This window comes from Balaenoptera acutorostrata, chromosome 8 (genome assembly GCF_949987535.1).
Source record: "Balaenoptera acutorostrata chromosome 8, mBalAcu1.1, whole genome shotgun sequence".
Taxonomy (NCBI): domain Eukaryota; kingdom Metazoa; phylum Chordata; class Mammalia; order Artiodactyla; family Balaenopteridae; genus Balaenoptera; species Balaenoptera acutorostrata.
Genome location: NC_080071.1, coordinates 94078944 through 94095022, shown reverse-complemented (window position 1 = coordinate 94095022; position 16079 = coordinate 94078944). Strand labels below are relative to the sequence as shown.

The 16079-nt window shown below is 63.4% G+C and overlaps 1 protein-coding gene across 4 annotated transcripts; it reads right to left on the bottom strand.

The window, feature by feature from the left end:
• Positions 1-3385: 3385 nt before the first annotated feature.
• CAPN10 (calpain 10) lies at positions 3386-15635 on the bottom strand. 4 transcript variants are annotated; one of them, XM_057551777.1, is made up of 12 exons: positions 15344-15635; positions 12641-12772; positions 11303-11499; positions 10299-10516; positions 8596-8737; positions 7906-8072; positions 7427-7647; positions 6439-6641; positions 6065-6353; positions 4323-4522; positions 4029-4074; positions 3386-3748 (listed from the first exon to the last, which is right to left on the bottom strand). In XM_057551777.1, the coding sequence occupies exons 1-12, from the start codon at positions 15467-15469 to the stop codon at positions 3719-3721; spliced, it is 1971 nt and encodes a 656-aa protein (XP_057407760.1). In that variant the 5' UTR covers positions 15470-15635; the 3' UTR covers positions 3386-3718. The 4 variants fall into 4 exon arrangements, 3 of the variants coding, with proteins under 3 accessions (XP_057407760.1, XP_057407761.1, XP_057407762.1); XM_057551778.1 differs by having other exon boundaries at positions 6098-6353; XM_057551779.1 differs by lacking the exon at positions 3386-3748 and having other exon boundaries at positions 4060-4196.
• Positions 15636-16079: the final 444 nt, after the last annotated feature.

The following is a 16079-nucleotide window of genomic DNA, read 5'->3' as shown; positions in this document are numbered from 1 at the left end:
TCCGTGGAGCCCAGGTGGGCCCAGAGTAGGGTCCCAGTCTGTGTCAGTCAATACAGTGGAGGGTTGAGGCAGCAGTGGGCGCCCCTGGGGCCCCAGGCCCTCCCAGAGCCTGCGGGGGCCCTGCCTTCTGCAGTCCCCCTCAACCCGGGGGATGCTGCACTGGGCCTGGGGCCAGCATCAGACATGATATTAAGCAAGGCCCGAGGTTTCTAACGCATCAGGAGTTCCACCACGGGCGGGAGGGGGCACGGCCACCGCAGCTGGACGGGCTCAGACTCTGCAAGACCTCGGGGAGCAGGTCCCCTTCCTTCACGCCCCTCGTCGGCAGACCTGGGCTGAGCCGGACCCCACCCAAGCAGACGCATCCAGACCCAGGACTCCAGGGCAAACCATAGGGCCAGAGAGCGGACATGGGACACCCTGTCAGTGTGGCCAGAGCCTGGACAGCAAGGACACTGGAGCCCAGAGAACACAAGCTGCGCTGGCGGTGGCTCAGCTAGGAGGTGACCGCGTGGAGTGGAACCGGGCCTTCCTGGCTCCTGAGGCTGGCCTGGGGAAGGGCGCCCTTCAGCTCAGCCGGCGGGTGGCCACTGTGAAGGGATGATGTAACAGCTGGCGCAAGGCTGGGGCTGATGGCAGGAGGGGGCCTGGGGCTTGGGGCACGGAGGCCACCCCCGACGGCGCCCTGCCTCTCAGTGCCCAGACTCTGCTTCCTCTGGCTCAGTAAACGAGGCCAGCGCCCGCTGCGCCAGCTGTGGCCTAGCAGCCCAGGTGGTGGGCGCCTTCCCGTCTGCAGCGGCCGCGGTCCTGGCCTTCAAGCGACCCCGCCGTGGGACCCAGACGGGGCCCTCGGCCAGCGAGGGACCAGGACTCTCCCCAGACGGGCACAGCGAGGGTGTCTGGCCGAGGGGAACCGTGAGTCACCTCACGGGCTCCTGGGGAGAAGCCGGCAGCGTCCCGCCCTCTGCCCCGGGAAGGCCCACCCCTGCCTTCTGGGGTTCTGGGAGTCCTGGCGCCTTGCCCAGGGTGGGAGGCCGATGGTGTTGGGGCAGTTGGCAGCATTTTACTTTTCAGGCCCCTTTGGAAGGGTGGCGCTCCGCAGGGCCCCTGTCTGAACCCTCACGGGGTGAGACAGTGCACTGACTTTCTCTACTTTCATGTAAATGAAGTGAGTGCCTCCAAGGGAAGCAAGTAGGGAAGGGAAGGGGATCAGTGGATGACAAGAGTTGAGACGCGGCGGCCCAGCTCGAGTGCGCCCCCCGGAGGCCTCCCCAGACCGCCCTGGTGGAGCAGGGAGCCCCAGGCTGGCCCGAGGGAGAGGTGTCCGGCACACAGCTGGCTGGCAGTGACACTGGTCGTCCAGGCGGGGCCATCGGGTGAGCTGGCTGACTGCAGAAGGGCTTTGAGGCTGGGCAGGGACGTGTGGGTCTGGAGGCACCCCTCCCCCCCGCCACAGCCGATCTCGGGACAGGGCTCTCCAAGGCAGTGGCAGCTGCAGAGAGCACACGCACCCTGTGGAGACTTAGAGAGAAAGTCCACTCCAGGGAAGCCTGCGGCCGCGGCTCAAGAATCAGGAGCAGCTTGTCTCAGTCGCTGCCGGGACAAAACACCGCAGGCTCAGAGGCTTAACCACAGACATTGATTTCTCCCAATTCTGGAAGCTGGAAGTCCAAGGTCAAGGCACTGGCCAATTTGGTTCCTGGCGGAGGCCCCCGTCCTGGCTTGCGAGAGCCGCCTTCTGTGTCCTCACATGAAGCTCTGCTACCTCTTCTAAGAACACCCAAGGGGTAACCTGCCGGGGAGACTGAGCCGGGTGGGGTGTAAACACCCTGCATTTAAGCCCCATGTGGGACTCTGGATGCACGTGTCAGACCTCCCCTCCTTCCCTTATAAACATCCTGCACCCCAAACTTGTTTTCGTGTCGGCCTCCGAGGTCCAAGAAGAGTTGATACCCCGGGGTTTGGAGCTGGATCACCCACTGCGCCTGGCGACGGGGGACTGCCTCTGGTGGCACAGGTGGTGGTCTCGTCCCGTCCGGGGGTTTGAGATACACGGACAGCAGGGTGACAGGGCAGGTGGCTGGGGGCCAGGTGTGAGGCCGCCTCTGGTCACTCATGAAGAAGCTCCAGCTGCAGGGCAGAGAGGGCCAGGCCTGGGCCCACTGACTGCAGAGGCGGCCGGGCTCCAAGAGGAAGGACCCGCCCCCAACAGCAGGTGAGCACAGCAGACTCCCCCAGACGCCCCCGCCCCCCTGGCCCTTAGGCCCTCTCCTCCTTGGCCGTGCTCAGGACGCGGGAGGGGACGTCCACACATTCGAGAACCACTGGGCATTCAGGTCCTGAGCTGACACTGGCCTCTGGTGCATCCTCACGGGCCCTCCAGGGTGGGACACAGGAGGCGTTGACAGTGGAATCGTGCCAGGACCGGCTCCCAGCGGGCGCTGGCGTCACTTCCTGGTTTCCAAGCATGTAACTGGGATTCACACGTGCAAATCACCAACACCCTCTCTGGGGTCAGAGGCGCCCGTCAGGAAGGCCAAGGGCGAGACTGAAACCATCACCCGCCCCAGACAACGAATCACAAACGGTACCTCGGGGGAGGGTGGAGACTGGGACCCCCCCTTGAGTCCCCGAAGACGCAGGGGTGGTCCCATCGGGGGTGGTGGCCCCACCCTAGCTCCATTTGACTCAGAACTCGGGTTTCCCAGGACAACTCCTGCTCCCCGAGGGCAGCGTCAGGCACGGCAGTGCTCCGGGACGGAGCAAGTCAGGAAGATGAGGAACAGCCCACGTTTTCGCGGAATGGAATAGGCACTGGTCGTTTTTTCCAAGAAACTATGTTGTAATACAGGACAAAGAGACCCAACTGGCTAGACGCCCCGATCACGGTGACGACACGGTGTTGAAGTCAGAGGAGCAAGATGGGGCAGGAGACAACCAGGCCAAGATTGGGGCACCAGAAATGGTTAGGGGTTGAGGGGTTCCGGGGTCGGAGGCCTGCGGGCTACCCCCTCCCAAGTCAAGAGCAGAGGACCTCATCCCGCACCTCCTAGAAGGAAGCAGGAGGCCGCTGGGCACTGGCGGCAGCATTCACACCAGAGCCCGTCGGCTGGTAGACCAGATGACTAGAAGGCAGCCAGGCGGGGGGCCCAGTGTGGATGGGGAGTCGATGGCACTGTGCTGCTTCGGCCACTCGCGGACTGCTGTGTGCCGCCCCTCCAATTTTCTCTTCTCACTACCCACCTCCTCCTTCCCTACACCAGCCCTGCCCCTCTCGGGCCACCTGGTCACCCCCCCGTATCTCAGCAGCCGGGCGGGAGCCCCTCACCTGCTCCCCCAGTGACAGCCAATGAAGCCGCTGGCTACCTGAACCAGGACCCAGCTGGAAGCTGCTCAGTGCTCATGTTTATTTATAAAGTTACATCCTAAAAACGTTTCTAATAAATAGTTTTAAACAAGATCTGTCCCGATGCGCTGTAAGGCCTCTCTCCGGGGCCAAGGAGACAGGGCGTGGAGGATTTCAGGGAGGCTCTGTCAGCTCAGCGGCGTGGAACGAAGGTGCCCACCCTGAGTTTTTCTTGCCCTTCCTGCAGCACCTGCCGGGATGGGGGCTCTTTGCCAGGACCCGCTCAGGCTTGGCCGCCGCGGCACTGGCGTGTGGGCCACTGGGAGCCCCTCAGACCCCCGGTCACCGGAGCCGACACGCAGGGTCACCCGGTTAGGCTTTCATCACTGCCACGAAGGAGGCCTGCGGGAGGAGATGGCGAGGGCTGGCGGCACTGCCCCGGTTGGCGGGGTGAAGGCCCGCCCTCACGTCCTCCAGGGGCTGTCACTGCAGCCCCAGCTTCTGGGCCCCGAGAAGCTCTGCCTGGGGCTCTCAGGGGAAGAGACCAGGGCACCTCGTGTCCCAGGGCACAGCCCAGCCTTCAGGGTGGCCGCTGGGAGGAGCTAGGTGGGGGAATTAAGACCCAGGGCACGAGGAGGTCCCAAAGCAGAGTGAGCTGGGCCCTCCCGGGCCCCATACGTACCTCCTTGAGGAGCTGCCCCAGCATCTCCTGGCTGTGAATGGAGCGCCTGTGGGAGAAGACGCCGCGGTCACCCCGCTGGGTCCCTCCCCGCGCACTTGGAAAGGCAGCCACGCTCCAGGCCCGCCTGCTCTCTAGACGGCGCACTCTCCTCCCACAGGCCTCTGGGCTCTGCCAGGACAGTGAGAGCTGGGATGTGTGGGGCAGGCGGGAGAGAACCAGGGGCGCTAAGATGCTGAGGACCACGGCCCCCCGACCGACACACGCACGCACACACACACGGCCCCGGCGCCCCACCTGTCTATTCTGGTCTCCACGGTCACTGTGAAGGCCCCCTCTGTGTCCGGCAGGTAGGTGGAGGGCACGATCCAATAGGTCCCCTGGGACAGGTGGCAGAGCCGGCTGACCTCCTGGGCGTAGCAGTGCGGTACGCAGCTCAGCAGAGGCTCCTGGAGCAGCAAGGAGGGCGCATCCCGGCCCCCGCCGTCCGCCGGGACCTGGGGGAGGCCCGGGCTCAGACCGGGCGGCCTGCCCGTGGGCGGACCAAATCGGCTGTGCCCGCCAGGACGGCGAAGGCAAGTCCCCTGTCTCAGCCTTGGCCTCGCTCCCTTCCCGGCAGCACTGGCCTGGGTTGGGAGCAGCCCGGTGCAGTCTGCTTGGACCCCGTCACACGTGCCAGGCCCCCAAAGCTGGACTCGCCACTCACCGGGGCCCCACCACCCGAGGGCCCCAGCCTGGGGACCAGCAGAAGACCCGCCCTCACGTCCTCCAGGGGCTGTCACTGCAGCCCCAGCTTCTGGGCCCCGAGAAGCTCTGCCTGGGGCTCTCAGGGGAAGAGACCAGGGCACAGCCCAGCCTTCCGGGTGGCCGCTGGGAGGAGCTAGGTGGGGGAATTAAGACCCAGGGCACCAGGAGGCCCCCACTGCGCAAGGCCCTGCCCTGGGACTCATCTCTTTGGCCCCGGCCCCGGCACTTTTCTCGAAGCGCCAGGGGGGTGCCCCGGGGGTGGCCTGCGGTGGAGCGAGGCTCCAGAGCGCGTCCTCAGCCGCTGGGATCCTGAGGGCGCAGAACCTTCTCAGAGAGGAGCCGACCCTGCCCTCCCCCACGTCGTCGGTACCGCAGGCTAAGCGTGCCCGGCCCCACGACGGGCCCCTGATGGCACGGCTCCGGGCCATCCTCCAGCCCATGCCCTCCTCGGGCACCTGCCGCTGCCCAGGCCCATCTTGAAGCGGGGCCCCCAGAAGGAGCAGGGGGGCCACACCGCCACCACGGGATCTGGGTTCGCGACCTCTGACCTCTGGCACTTCACCTCCCCGCTTCCTCCAGCTACAGGTCCGCTAGGTGCACCCTGCTCACGAGCCGGGAGGGGAAGGGCAGACTGAGGCCGGGGAAGGCGCTCGGGGCGGCGTTTGTGAGCCCCTGGCCCTCGCCTGGCCTCCACAGTCTCCGGCCACCCGTGGGCAGAGCTCCAGGACCCCATGACCCCGGGGGACAGCCTCTCCTCTGCGGGGACAACCGGCACACTTTCCCGAGTTCCCGAAGGCCACCCCACCCTCCTACTGCCTGGGACTCGGCCCCGCCCCTCGGCCTCGCTCTCAGCTCCTCACCCCCAGCTCTGTCTTTTCTTTCTGATCTGAAGACCCTCGCTCGGTGGCGCGACCGTCCATCGCGTCTCAGCGGGTGTGGGCCCCCCTCCCTCCCTTTCCTGCTGGTCCCCACGAGCCCAGGCCCTCGCTGGTCCCAGCCTCAGGCACGGGGTTTGGGGCGGGGAGGATTCATGCGGCTTCAGGGCGGCTCCTGCTGGACAACGGCGTCCGCTGCGCCCTCTCGGGCATCCTGGCTGGAGGTGCAGTGCTGCGGGCGGCTCAGGACACAAGTGTCCAGTTGTTCTGAGCCCGGGCGAGGGGACGAGGGGCTGCCTGAGCTGAGCTGTGACCCCCAGTGAGCTACGGACTTTAGGAAACCTAGAAATGAGTCTTGCGTGTGACTGGATGACGCGGACAGACCCCGGGGGGCCTCTCGCCCCGACCCCGGCTCACCCCACCCGGACGCCCGGGAGCAGGGGCGCCTGCCTGGAAGACGTGGAAGCCGATGGGGAGGCCCTCGTGGTCACGGCTGTGCTGGCGCAGGGTGATGCGGACGCAGCGGGGGCCCGCGCCCTCCGGCACCGAGAGGGGGAAGCGGGGGTTGGTGGGGTAGGAGGCAAAGTTCCGGCTGCCCCCCGCCGTCCGGCCGACTCTCCAGGAGCCCCGCAGCCTCACGGTCTCCCACTCGCCCACGGGCAGGGCCTCCCTGGGGGCAGCGCTCTGGGCTGCCGGCTGGATGGCGCTGCCGGGGAGACAAGCACAGGAGGCGGCCGTGGCGCGAACGCACGCGGCCCTGCCCCAGTCCCTGGCCCGCCCGCCGCCCTCACCTGAGGGAGACTCTCCCGCTGGAGAAGACCCGGAGCAGGAACTGCCCTGGCACGTCCTTCAGGAAGGTGCTGGGCACGGCCAGGTAGTAGCCCGGGGCGAGCTCACAGCGCAGGTGAACCTCACGGTCGTACGCGTGGCACGCGGTGCCCGCCACGGGGGGCGCGGACAGGGCCCTGGGCAGGCTGACCCGCCGCTTCGCCACCTGCAGGGGAGGCCCGCGTGCACCCGTCACAGAAGGGCCCCCCTCGAAGCACCCAGGCCTACGGGTCCCTCCCCCCATCCCCGGTGAACCCGGGCCTTCCCCTCAGCCCTGGGGTCAGCGGCTCCGTCCCACACGGAAGCCTGCAAGTCCTCCTGCTCTGGGAGGAAAGAGACAAATCTAGACAGGGCCGCGCCCACAAAGGCAGGTGGCTGATGCAACCTGGGGACTGCCAGGCAAACGGCCTGCCAGCAGTTTCTGCAGGAGGAAAGGAACGCCAGGCAGGCCGTGGCCGCGCAGGGACGGGGAACAGTGCGATGTGAGCTGTCAGACCCCGTCAGCACATACAGGGTTAAACACCAAGCGACTGGGCAAGCCAACGGGCAGCGCGGTCCCCTGTCGGCCACCCTCCCGTCCCCTCGGAGAGCAGGACAGGGGTCTCCATCGGGAGCCACAGACCTACCCTCAGACCCCCAGACGACCCAGGGGAACACAACGACCCCATGCCCGTTTTGCAGGGAGGGGGCTGAGGGAGGCCCCGGGCCGCCCCCCACAGCCCCCCGAACCCTCTGCCAGCTCTGCTAGCGGCTGCCTCTGTGTGGCTGGCCTCTGGCCAAAGGGCGTGCCCTGGGCCAGGGAGGGGTGAGTCCTGTGGACTCAGATCTGAGCGGGCTCTGTGGGACGACAGCCGGGGGGGCGAGGGGCACGACGGGGGCTCCTGGGGCTCAGGCCTCCTCATCCCTGTGCCTGCATCCCACAGAGCGGGGTGCTGGGCCCGGGCGGGTTACCTTCCAGAGGTGCAGGCCCACGGCCTGGTAGTCCCTGCCTGGGTGGCCCGCCGTGCGCAGCCGCGGTCTCTGCAGGACGGCCACGTATACCTCGCTGGGTTCGCAGACCCGCAGCCAGAACTTGGGGTTGCTGGGGAAGCCGCTGTTGTTCCGGCAGCCTCCCGCCGACTGGCCCTTGACCCAGGCCCCGGGCAGCTCCTGAGTGTGGCACAGTGCCCTTCCTGGGCGGGGACCCCCACGTCAGCCGCAGGGACAGGGTCCCCCTCACGCCCCCTGCACTGGCAGGGGGCCCCCACCCCGCCACCTGTCCCCCCAGGGCAGGGGGAGGTGCGACCGTTGCTCCGCTCTGAAGAGAAGCCAAGGGGCAAGAGGGGTGCCCAGGCGCCCCGCGGTGGGACGCGGTGCCTGACTTCAGGGGCCAGTCCGTCCGGGCCACCGCGTCCCCACGAGGCCTCCCCAGGGGCACAGGCCTCCCTTACCTGAGTAGAGGCTCTGCAGGTGGCCAGCCTCCGTGATGGGGAAGCCAATGGTGACCTCGTCAAACTCCCGCAGAAACTCGTCCTCCTCCACCCAGAACTCCCCCTCCTGCAGCTGCGACAGCAGCTCAGACTGGGCCGCCGGCTCCACCCGGCTCCACCCTTCACCCCTGGAAGGAACCTCCCTTCAGTCGAGGCCTCCCGCCTGAGAGCGACAGCAGTGCCCAGGCAGCAGGGCAGGAGGTGCCCTTGCCGGGCTGGGTGGATGACGGGGGCGGGCTGGGGTGCTGGTCCCGCTCTGTGACCCTGGGCCGGCGAAGGGGAGCGGCCCCGGTCCCGGTCTCGAAGCTGAGCTGAGGTCTGGGTGCAGGCGTCCCGTGGGTCTCTGTCACCCGCAGCCCGGCAGGGCATCCACCAGTCCGTGGGTGCCCTCAGGACAGGCCCCGACCGCCCCGGCTCGCCTGGGTCACAGGGCCCAGCACTAAGCCGGCCTCAACAGACCATCTGGGGCCGAGCACAGAGCACGGTGGCCCACGAGCAGGAGAGCAACCAAACCCTGTCCTGACCACGGCCCGGCCTCGGACACCAGGCGCGCACACGGTCGAGGCGGCTCTGGGCGGCCCCTTGGGACCCGCAACCCTCCCCCCCCAAGACCGGCACGATGACCCAGAGCGCACCCTGGCCCGCACTCACCCCTCTCTCCAGGGCCCCTGCCAGCACCGCCGGCCCCAGGGGTTCTGAATCCGCAGCAGCAGGATGCTCTGACCAGCCTGACCCCGGAGCTCTTGCAGATCCGCGATGATGAAAGCGTGAAACTCCCCCAGCGCCCTGGTACCTGGGTGAGGAACAGCCAGCAAGTCCCCAAACCGCGCAGACGCACAGGTCCGCCTCCTTCCCTGGGACGCCCCAGCCCACCCAACTGCGGCTGCACAGGCACCCGGGTCCCCGCGGGCCACCAGGGGCTCCTTTCCTGACCGCTGCAGACAAGTCGGCTCAGGGGTGGCCTTATGCAGCGTGAGTCACAGTGAAGGACCTGGGTTTAGACTCTGGCTCGGCTGCCACCAGGACTGGCAAGTCATTCCCTTCTCTGGGCCGCGGTCCTCGCTGAGGATGATGAGGGAGGTTCTCGAAAGGGCTGCTCCCAACACCGACAGGGGCGGGTCTGTGACGCCAGAAACTGGCGAAACCTGCTCTCGGCGAGGCCCGCTAGGGTGTCGGGGCGTCAGGTAGTGTCTGAGCAGAAACCGGTGGGGAGAGCTGGAGGCCCGTGGGAGACCCTCCACCTGGCCAGAGGTCTTGGGACAGACAGGCGCAGAAGTGGAGGGGCCAAGCAGAGACCGGTGGGGGGGCAAGGGGCGGTCCAGACGGGAGAAGAAACTCCTGGAATGTCTTTAAGGGCTTTGCTTAGAAAGGCACTGGAGCCGCCACTCTGGGTGTCCCGCCCACGTCCCCAGACCCCTGCCACTTCGGTGGGCTCCAGCTGCTCTCCATCTTTGCCTGGGGGTTCCCCCAAAGCCTGACGTGCCTAGAATTAGCCATACCCCACCCTGGGGGCAGCTGATGCTCTACAGGCCACCCTCTGAGGCCGTGTCTCGCGCGGCGCCCCAGCACAGCACTCTGTGGGCCCCCCTCACCCCCAAAGTGTGCTTCCCCACCCCCATCCTGAGGTCTGCAGGTGGGGGAACCAGACCGGGGCTGTGCTGACGCTCACGCACGTGCCGCGCAGCGTAACGGTCAAACACGTGGCCGTTTATTTTGATGTTCTTATTCTTCGGACAAAAATCCCGTTATGAAAATAATCCTAAATATGAAAACAATTGTGCATAAAGATGTCCACTGCAATGTTATTTATAATAGCATAAAATGGGAAAGGCCTTAAATATCCAACATCAAGGGAAGGATTAAGAAGAGCACAGCAGATACACTAATAAAATAAGACGTTGCCAAGTGTACACAGCAACACAGAGAATGGTATATCATATAGAATACAAAACGTACACATCTTTTTGGAAAAAAAAAAAACTGAGAAAGGGGACTAAAAAGTCCAAAGTAGTCAAATCTGAGTGATTTTTTTCTTTCAACGGATTTCTTTCAATGAGCAGATATATTACTGAAGTGAAAACCTGAGTGTCGATTTTGCCAGGTCACCACCTGGTTCCCAGTGACCCCGATACAGGCTCCTGTCTCCCCACAGGGGTCAGCCCTGGTCAAGGGGAAAGGGGACACTTCCCTCCAGAGAGGGACGGTCAGTAGGGAAGGTCACACACCCAGACACCAGTTCCGAAGGTCCTGCTTTCCACTTAGTCCGTATAGGACCACAGTAAAAAGCTCCGTACGGGAGGCCGAGAGGGCCCAGGTGCGCAGGCCTGCCGTGCCGCCGCCCGCTCCCGCCCTACCTGTTCTGGGGCTGAGCACCGAGCAGCTCAGCAGACAGCGGTCCTTCAGGCTGAGCAGCTGCCGACAAGTCCTACGTTCCGCGCCCCTCGGCCTGTCCTGCTGGCCGCTGGTTCCTGCCATGTCCTTCAGGTTCCACCTTTCGGCCAGGCCACCAGTGAGGTCCACCAGGGCGTCAGCCACCTGTCCCGCCCACAGGTGCTCATAGGACCCGTAGATCCTGGGGAGACAGCCAGGAGGGCGTGAGGCTCCGGCACCAGGCCCCCTGCCCCTCTCCTGCACCCTGTGGTCTGCCTTCTACCCACCTCAGTCGCCTCTCTTTCCTCCCCTCTTTCCCTCCCACCCTGTCCTCACCAAGTGCAGACACAAGCTCGCCTCCAAGGCCATAAGGGACAGCACCCCGCGGTGCCCTGCTGCCTCTGCCCCTGTGGGGCACCAGCGGGAGGCGGGCACAGAGGCTGTGCGCTCCCACTCCTGCGTCTGTCGTGATCGAGGCCCTCGGCCCCGCCAGCGGCAGCAGTGGAGGGCTCACTCCCGCCGCGGAGGCCTGCCTACCGGCCCAGCGCCCTTCAGCACGGCCATCGGCACACCGGGGGAGCAAGCCCTCGGCCTCGGGACTACGATAAACGAGCATGGTACCTCAGCGGCCTCATTCCTTCCCAGCAACCTGCACAGAGGCCGCCTGTCCCCAGTGGTGACACAGATAGACGGAGACATTTCTCTCGCTCGGGTTTGAAGAAAGAGAGAGGAAGACACACACCCTCTTTCTGGAGGCGAGGCCTTCATGCCCGACTTTGAAATGAGGGCAGGGAAAGAGGGAGTGGGCAGAGGGGAGAGCAAACCACAGGCCAAGTCTCAGAGCTTCTGTCTCTGGACGGGTCGCCCCACCCAGGGCTGGCCACCAGGCCCTCGCTGCTGACAAGGACGCTGCAGCCCAGGGCGAGCAGATGTGCTTCCCGGGCCCCCAGCCCGCCTGGCCCGGCCCCTCCGCCCCCAGCGTGCGTACTTGGCGTAGACCTTCTCCAGTAAGGGAAGCCAGAACACATCCTCCCTCTGGCACCGGGAGAAGCAGAGTCTCCCTGCAAGACAAGGCAGACGGTCATCTGTGGTCACCTCCACCCAGCGTCCAAACTGCCAAACTCGACAGGTGAAGGAGCCGCGGTACGTCTGGTCGAGCCAGCTCGGCTGTCCCGGAGGAAAGACCTGCCGCGCGTGGGGAGAGGCAAAAGGAGACGGTGAGAGAAGCCACCACGCGGCGCGCTCCCAGCATCCCGAGCAGAGCGTGACCGTGCTCAACGGTACCCTCCCGTCGCGCAAAGGATTCCACCTCCCCCGACGCCTGGCTGGCAGTGCTTGTGCAAAACCCGCTCACTGGGCAGAAGACTAATAGACCTTTCAATAAAAGAGGCTAGGGCCACACTGAGGAGCCGACTGTCTCCCAGAGGTCAAAGTCAACCATTATGTCCTAGTGTCCCCAGTCAACACGCGACCTGAATCCAAAACAAATGTGACTTTTATAGGCCCGAGTGACCCAGTTCTCGACAGAGCGGCTGGTGGCAGGTCACCATAGGCACAGCGACCTATGGCTGGAGCCTGGGACCTCAGAAACTCTGACAGTGCCCGGCCCGCTCTTCATTGCTGGGTTTGTGATTCTGGCCTAATGCTGAGAGACAGGACAGGCTCTGGACCCAGATGGCCTCGTCTGGGCCTGGCTCTGTCCCTTACTAGCTGGGAACATGACAATGGTTTTAGTGCCCTTGTTTGTAAGAAAGGGTCAAAGCCAGCAAGGCCTGTGAGAATGAAAGCCAGCAACTGGGGTGGGCTTAGCACAGGGCCTGGGACGTGCGAGCGGCTCGGAAAGGGGTCACCACCATCAACGCTGTTGCCTGTATCGGTGACACTTAGCGAGGCCGTGAGGGCTCCTGGGGAAGGAGTCTGACAGGCCTTCTATAACTGTGGTACCTGCTTAGCATTGGAAACAGTTTTAATCACCTTTTGCCAATTTATATTCAAAACCTGTTAAAAAAAAAAGCAACCGCAACTGGCTAGGAAGCTTACTCCAAAGCAGCATAGGACCTCTCAGCCAACCCTTTCCTACCCTGGGCTGGCATGTTTGCCTTTTTATTCCAAATGCCTGCCTGACCCAGGGCTCAGGAGATGGCAGAGCAGGGCAGAAAGCACCCCTGCTGGCCCCTGCGGGAGGGGGTCACTGCGTCTGCGCCTCGGAGCCCCCGTGGCCCGAGGGCCGAGCCCCGCAGAGCAAGAGCTTGGCTGCCTCCTGCTTCCTTCCAACGCGGGCAGACAGGAAGCAAGGGTCGGAGAGGAAGTGCACTGTGGCAGACACCTGGTCCAGGAGGTGCTGGCTCTTCTGCAGGGCGGCGCAGGCGCACAGGAACCAGCAGTCCCCTAGCAGCCCTTGCTTCACCTGCCCTTCCTGAGCGCGGTCTGCAAACAGCTGGGGCATGGCGCAGATTTCCTGAAATAAAGAAAATCGTCCAGAATTACTTCATGCCTGTGGCTAGCTTTAAAACTAAGAACACAGGATCTATGTGACAGGGGCTGGGGAGGAGCTTTTCTGGTCATCCACATTGCCTAAGAGGGGACGGGAAGCAGCTGGCTTCTTGCAGCCAGTATCCGCCAGCCCCTCCTGGCTTCAGATCATCGCATCCGACTTAGATTCCGGGGTCCCTGTCTCTGTCTACCTTCCTTAATTGGCAAAACTCCCAACTGTGGATGAATCCTACCCCCCCTTTCATAAAACAGTGCAATGTTGGTCTAGAAAACGGTCTCACTTTAAATTCATAAAGGCAAGTCTCAAGTGGGTCCTCTATACTGTTTCTCTAAAAGGCTCAATTTTCCACACCCCAGACTAGTTTACCCCTTCTCCTTCCTCCTTCTCTTCTCAAAACACCGTCGCCCCTCTGAGCGGATGGCCTCACCTGATGCTCCGTCAGAAGCCCCCTGACCTGACCCCGTTCCTGCCCTCAGTATCTGACCCCTCCCACCATCCCCGCTTCCTTCCTTCTCTGCAGGCAGGATCCCGCCAGCATAAGGCATGGGAGAGGATGTCTCCTCTTCTCTAAGATACTGTCCCTGGGCACTATTTCCCCTCTAGGCCCGTCACTGACCGACTTCTCGAAAGAGCTGCTGCCCCTACTTCCTCCCTCCGGCTCCTTGCAACACCTCGTTGCTTCTAAGCCAGCCATGCCCCCAAAACCGCTTTTATCAATGTCACCTCCGTGTCGTCACCTCCAACGGGCATCCTCTGTCCTTGTCTTTCCCAACACTCGGCAGCATCAGAGCAGTGGCTGCCCCCGGCCCCAGCAGTCCCCTCTTGGCTTCCATGATTCCAAGGGCTTCTGGCTGTCCTTTCCCCTCACTGCCTGCCACTACTCAAGTCTACCTGTCAAGGCACCTGCGGTTCCTCAAGGCTCGGTTCCAAGCCGCCTCTTCTTCTCTGCCCATACTTTCTCCTGAGATACCCTTCCAGACCCTGGACAGTAAGCCATCTGTTACAGTCCCAGCTCCCAGGTGGAGCATCTAGCCCAGGTCTTCCTGAGCTCCCGACTCTCATATCCACTTGCCTACTGTTAGCTCCACTTCAACCTGTGAGAGCACAACCCAAGCCTACATTTCCACCCCTAGCTCTCCTCCACCTCCCAGTTTCCCCAGCACATCAACCGGGACCATCATCCCCCCAGGTGCTCTGGCTAGAAATCTAGAAGTCATTCTTGGTCCCTCTTTCATCCTCACCATCTACTTCCAATCGGTCACTAAGACAAACTCGGGTCTCAGACCTACCTCTGCCACTTCTTAGTTCTGAGACCTTGGGCAACGTTTTGACTTAACATTGGTTTCCTGATCTGTAAAATGGAGATACAAGTACCAACCTTATAGAATTATTCGGTGGGCTAAATAAAATCAAGAGCATAAATTCTGTGCGCATACAATACCTAGCCTTTACTGGCATATAATGAGCGTTATGTAAATATGTTTCTCTTCCCATTTCCTGACCACCATGAACCCAGCTCTAGTTTCCAATCGGTCACTAAGACCTATCAATCCCCCCTCCAAAATATCTCTCAAATCCATCCACTCCAAAGCCCCATCCCAACGGCTGTCACACTAATCTGAGCTCCTTCATCTTTCTTCAGGACCACTGCAATGGCCACCTGCATTCTTGCCTCAACAATCCACTTCACACCTGGCAGTAAGAGTGAGCTTCTTAAAACATAAATCAAATCGAATCACTCCTCTACTAAAAACATTCTAATGGCCTCCCATTGTCCCTAAAATCCGCCCCCACTTTTTTTTAACCCAAATTCCACTGGCATGGCCAATCAGGCTCTTTGGCCCTTGGCACCTCCATGCCAAACATGCCCTCTCAGTGTTGCCCATGGAAAGCACCTTAACAGCCAAAGCCAGGTCTGGCCTTCTTCCAGGGCTGGTGCACGCAGATGTCCCCACTAAGACTGCATACGCTCAGGGAGAGACTGTTCCTGGGACAGTCTTATTCAGCTGATACACCATTTCTAAAGATATCAGCATAGCACTAGGCCAGAGCATCCCTCTAAACTGCCACCTTAAAACAGTTACATCTGAAAGTGCAAGTGCACGAGGTCCAAGACAGGAACGTGCAGAGCAAAACGGCTTTGCTTTGTAGGCTCAGCCTGGCCCTTCCAGAACAGCATGAGAAACAGAACGAGACCGCTTGTGGCCAGAAGAGCCATGCAGACTAGAAGCTCTTCAAAGCAGACGCAAGTGGGGCTGAGTTTGCGTCTGTTAAAACGCCCCTCTCGCTGTGCCTTGAATCTCCTATTGAATGGAGCTCTCGCAGGTAGGGGCCGTAAACTCCGGTCCAGCACATCCCGAGTGGGCTGGTGAGGGGGCCTGGGAGCCCACGCAGGAGGACAGCGGCGGCAGACCCTGCCGACCGCCGTGCACCCAGCCCCGGCTAACCCCGGCCGCCACGCTCGCACCCCTGCAGGAAGGAGCGCCTGGACGCCTGGCGCGAGACCCGTGAGACCCGCGCGCCCCCCTGCCCCACCTGGGGCCGCCTCCACGTGATTTCCTCCCGGAACTGGGCCAGCGGCGTGGAGAAGCTAGAGAAGAGCGAGGAGTCCGAGGCCGGGAAGGCAGCGTCCCGGAAGAGCTCCCTGGCCGGCGCCCGCATCTTGGGCACCCCGAGGTCCCATCTGCTGTCCGCACCCCGGTGCCGAGCGCAGCCGAGGGGGCGCGCAGCCCCGGAGGGAGCGCGAACCGGCCGCGGTCCCGCCTGCCTCGCGCCTCCCCCTTCCGGCCCGGCCCCCCAGCCCCGCTGGACCCACAGTACCACCCGGCCCCGGTGCCCGCCCGCTCCGTCGCCCCGGTAACCGTCGATCTAGGCTGCAGCCAACCAGGAGAGTAGCCCCTGATCACATGACAGAACGGCCCAATCCCACTTGAGCGTTGGGAAGTCCGCGCCAGAGTCCCAGCCCCCCAGAGGGCGTGGCTCTCGATCTAGGCTCCAGCGAAGCCGGTTAGTCGCCTTGGCTGCACTACTCTTTCCAGGGCCGGGGGGCTCGGAGGTGTCTCAGCCGAGACTCACACCTGGGAGGCTGGCAGCGTCTTGTCCTCGGGCCGGTGTGGTTCGGGTCGGGGCGTCGGGACTGCCTCCTGAGGCTGAAGGGACCAGAGAGGCAGTCTCAGCCGAGGTCGGGACACGAACTACAGGTCCCAGCATGCCGCGCTGCCTCCAGAATGCACTTCTTCCGGCGGGGACGGTGGGTCCGGCCACCTGGTGT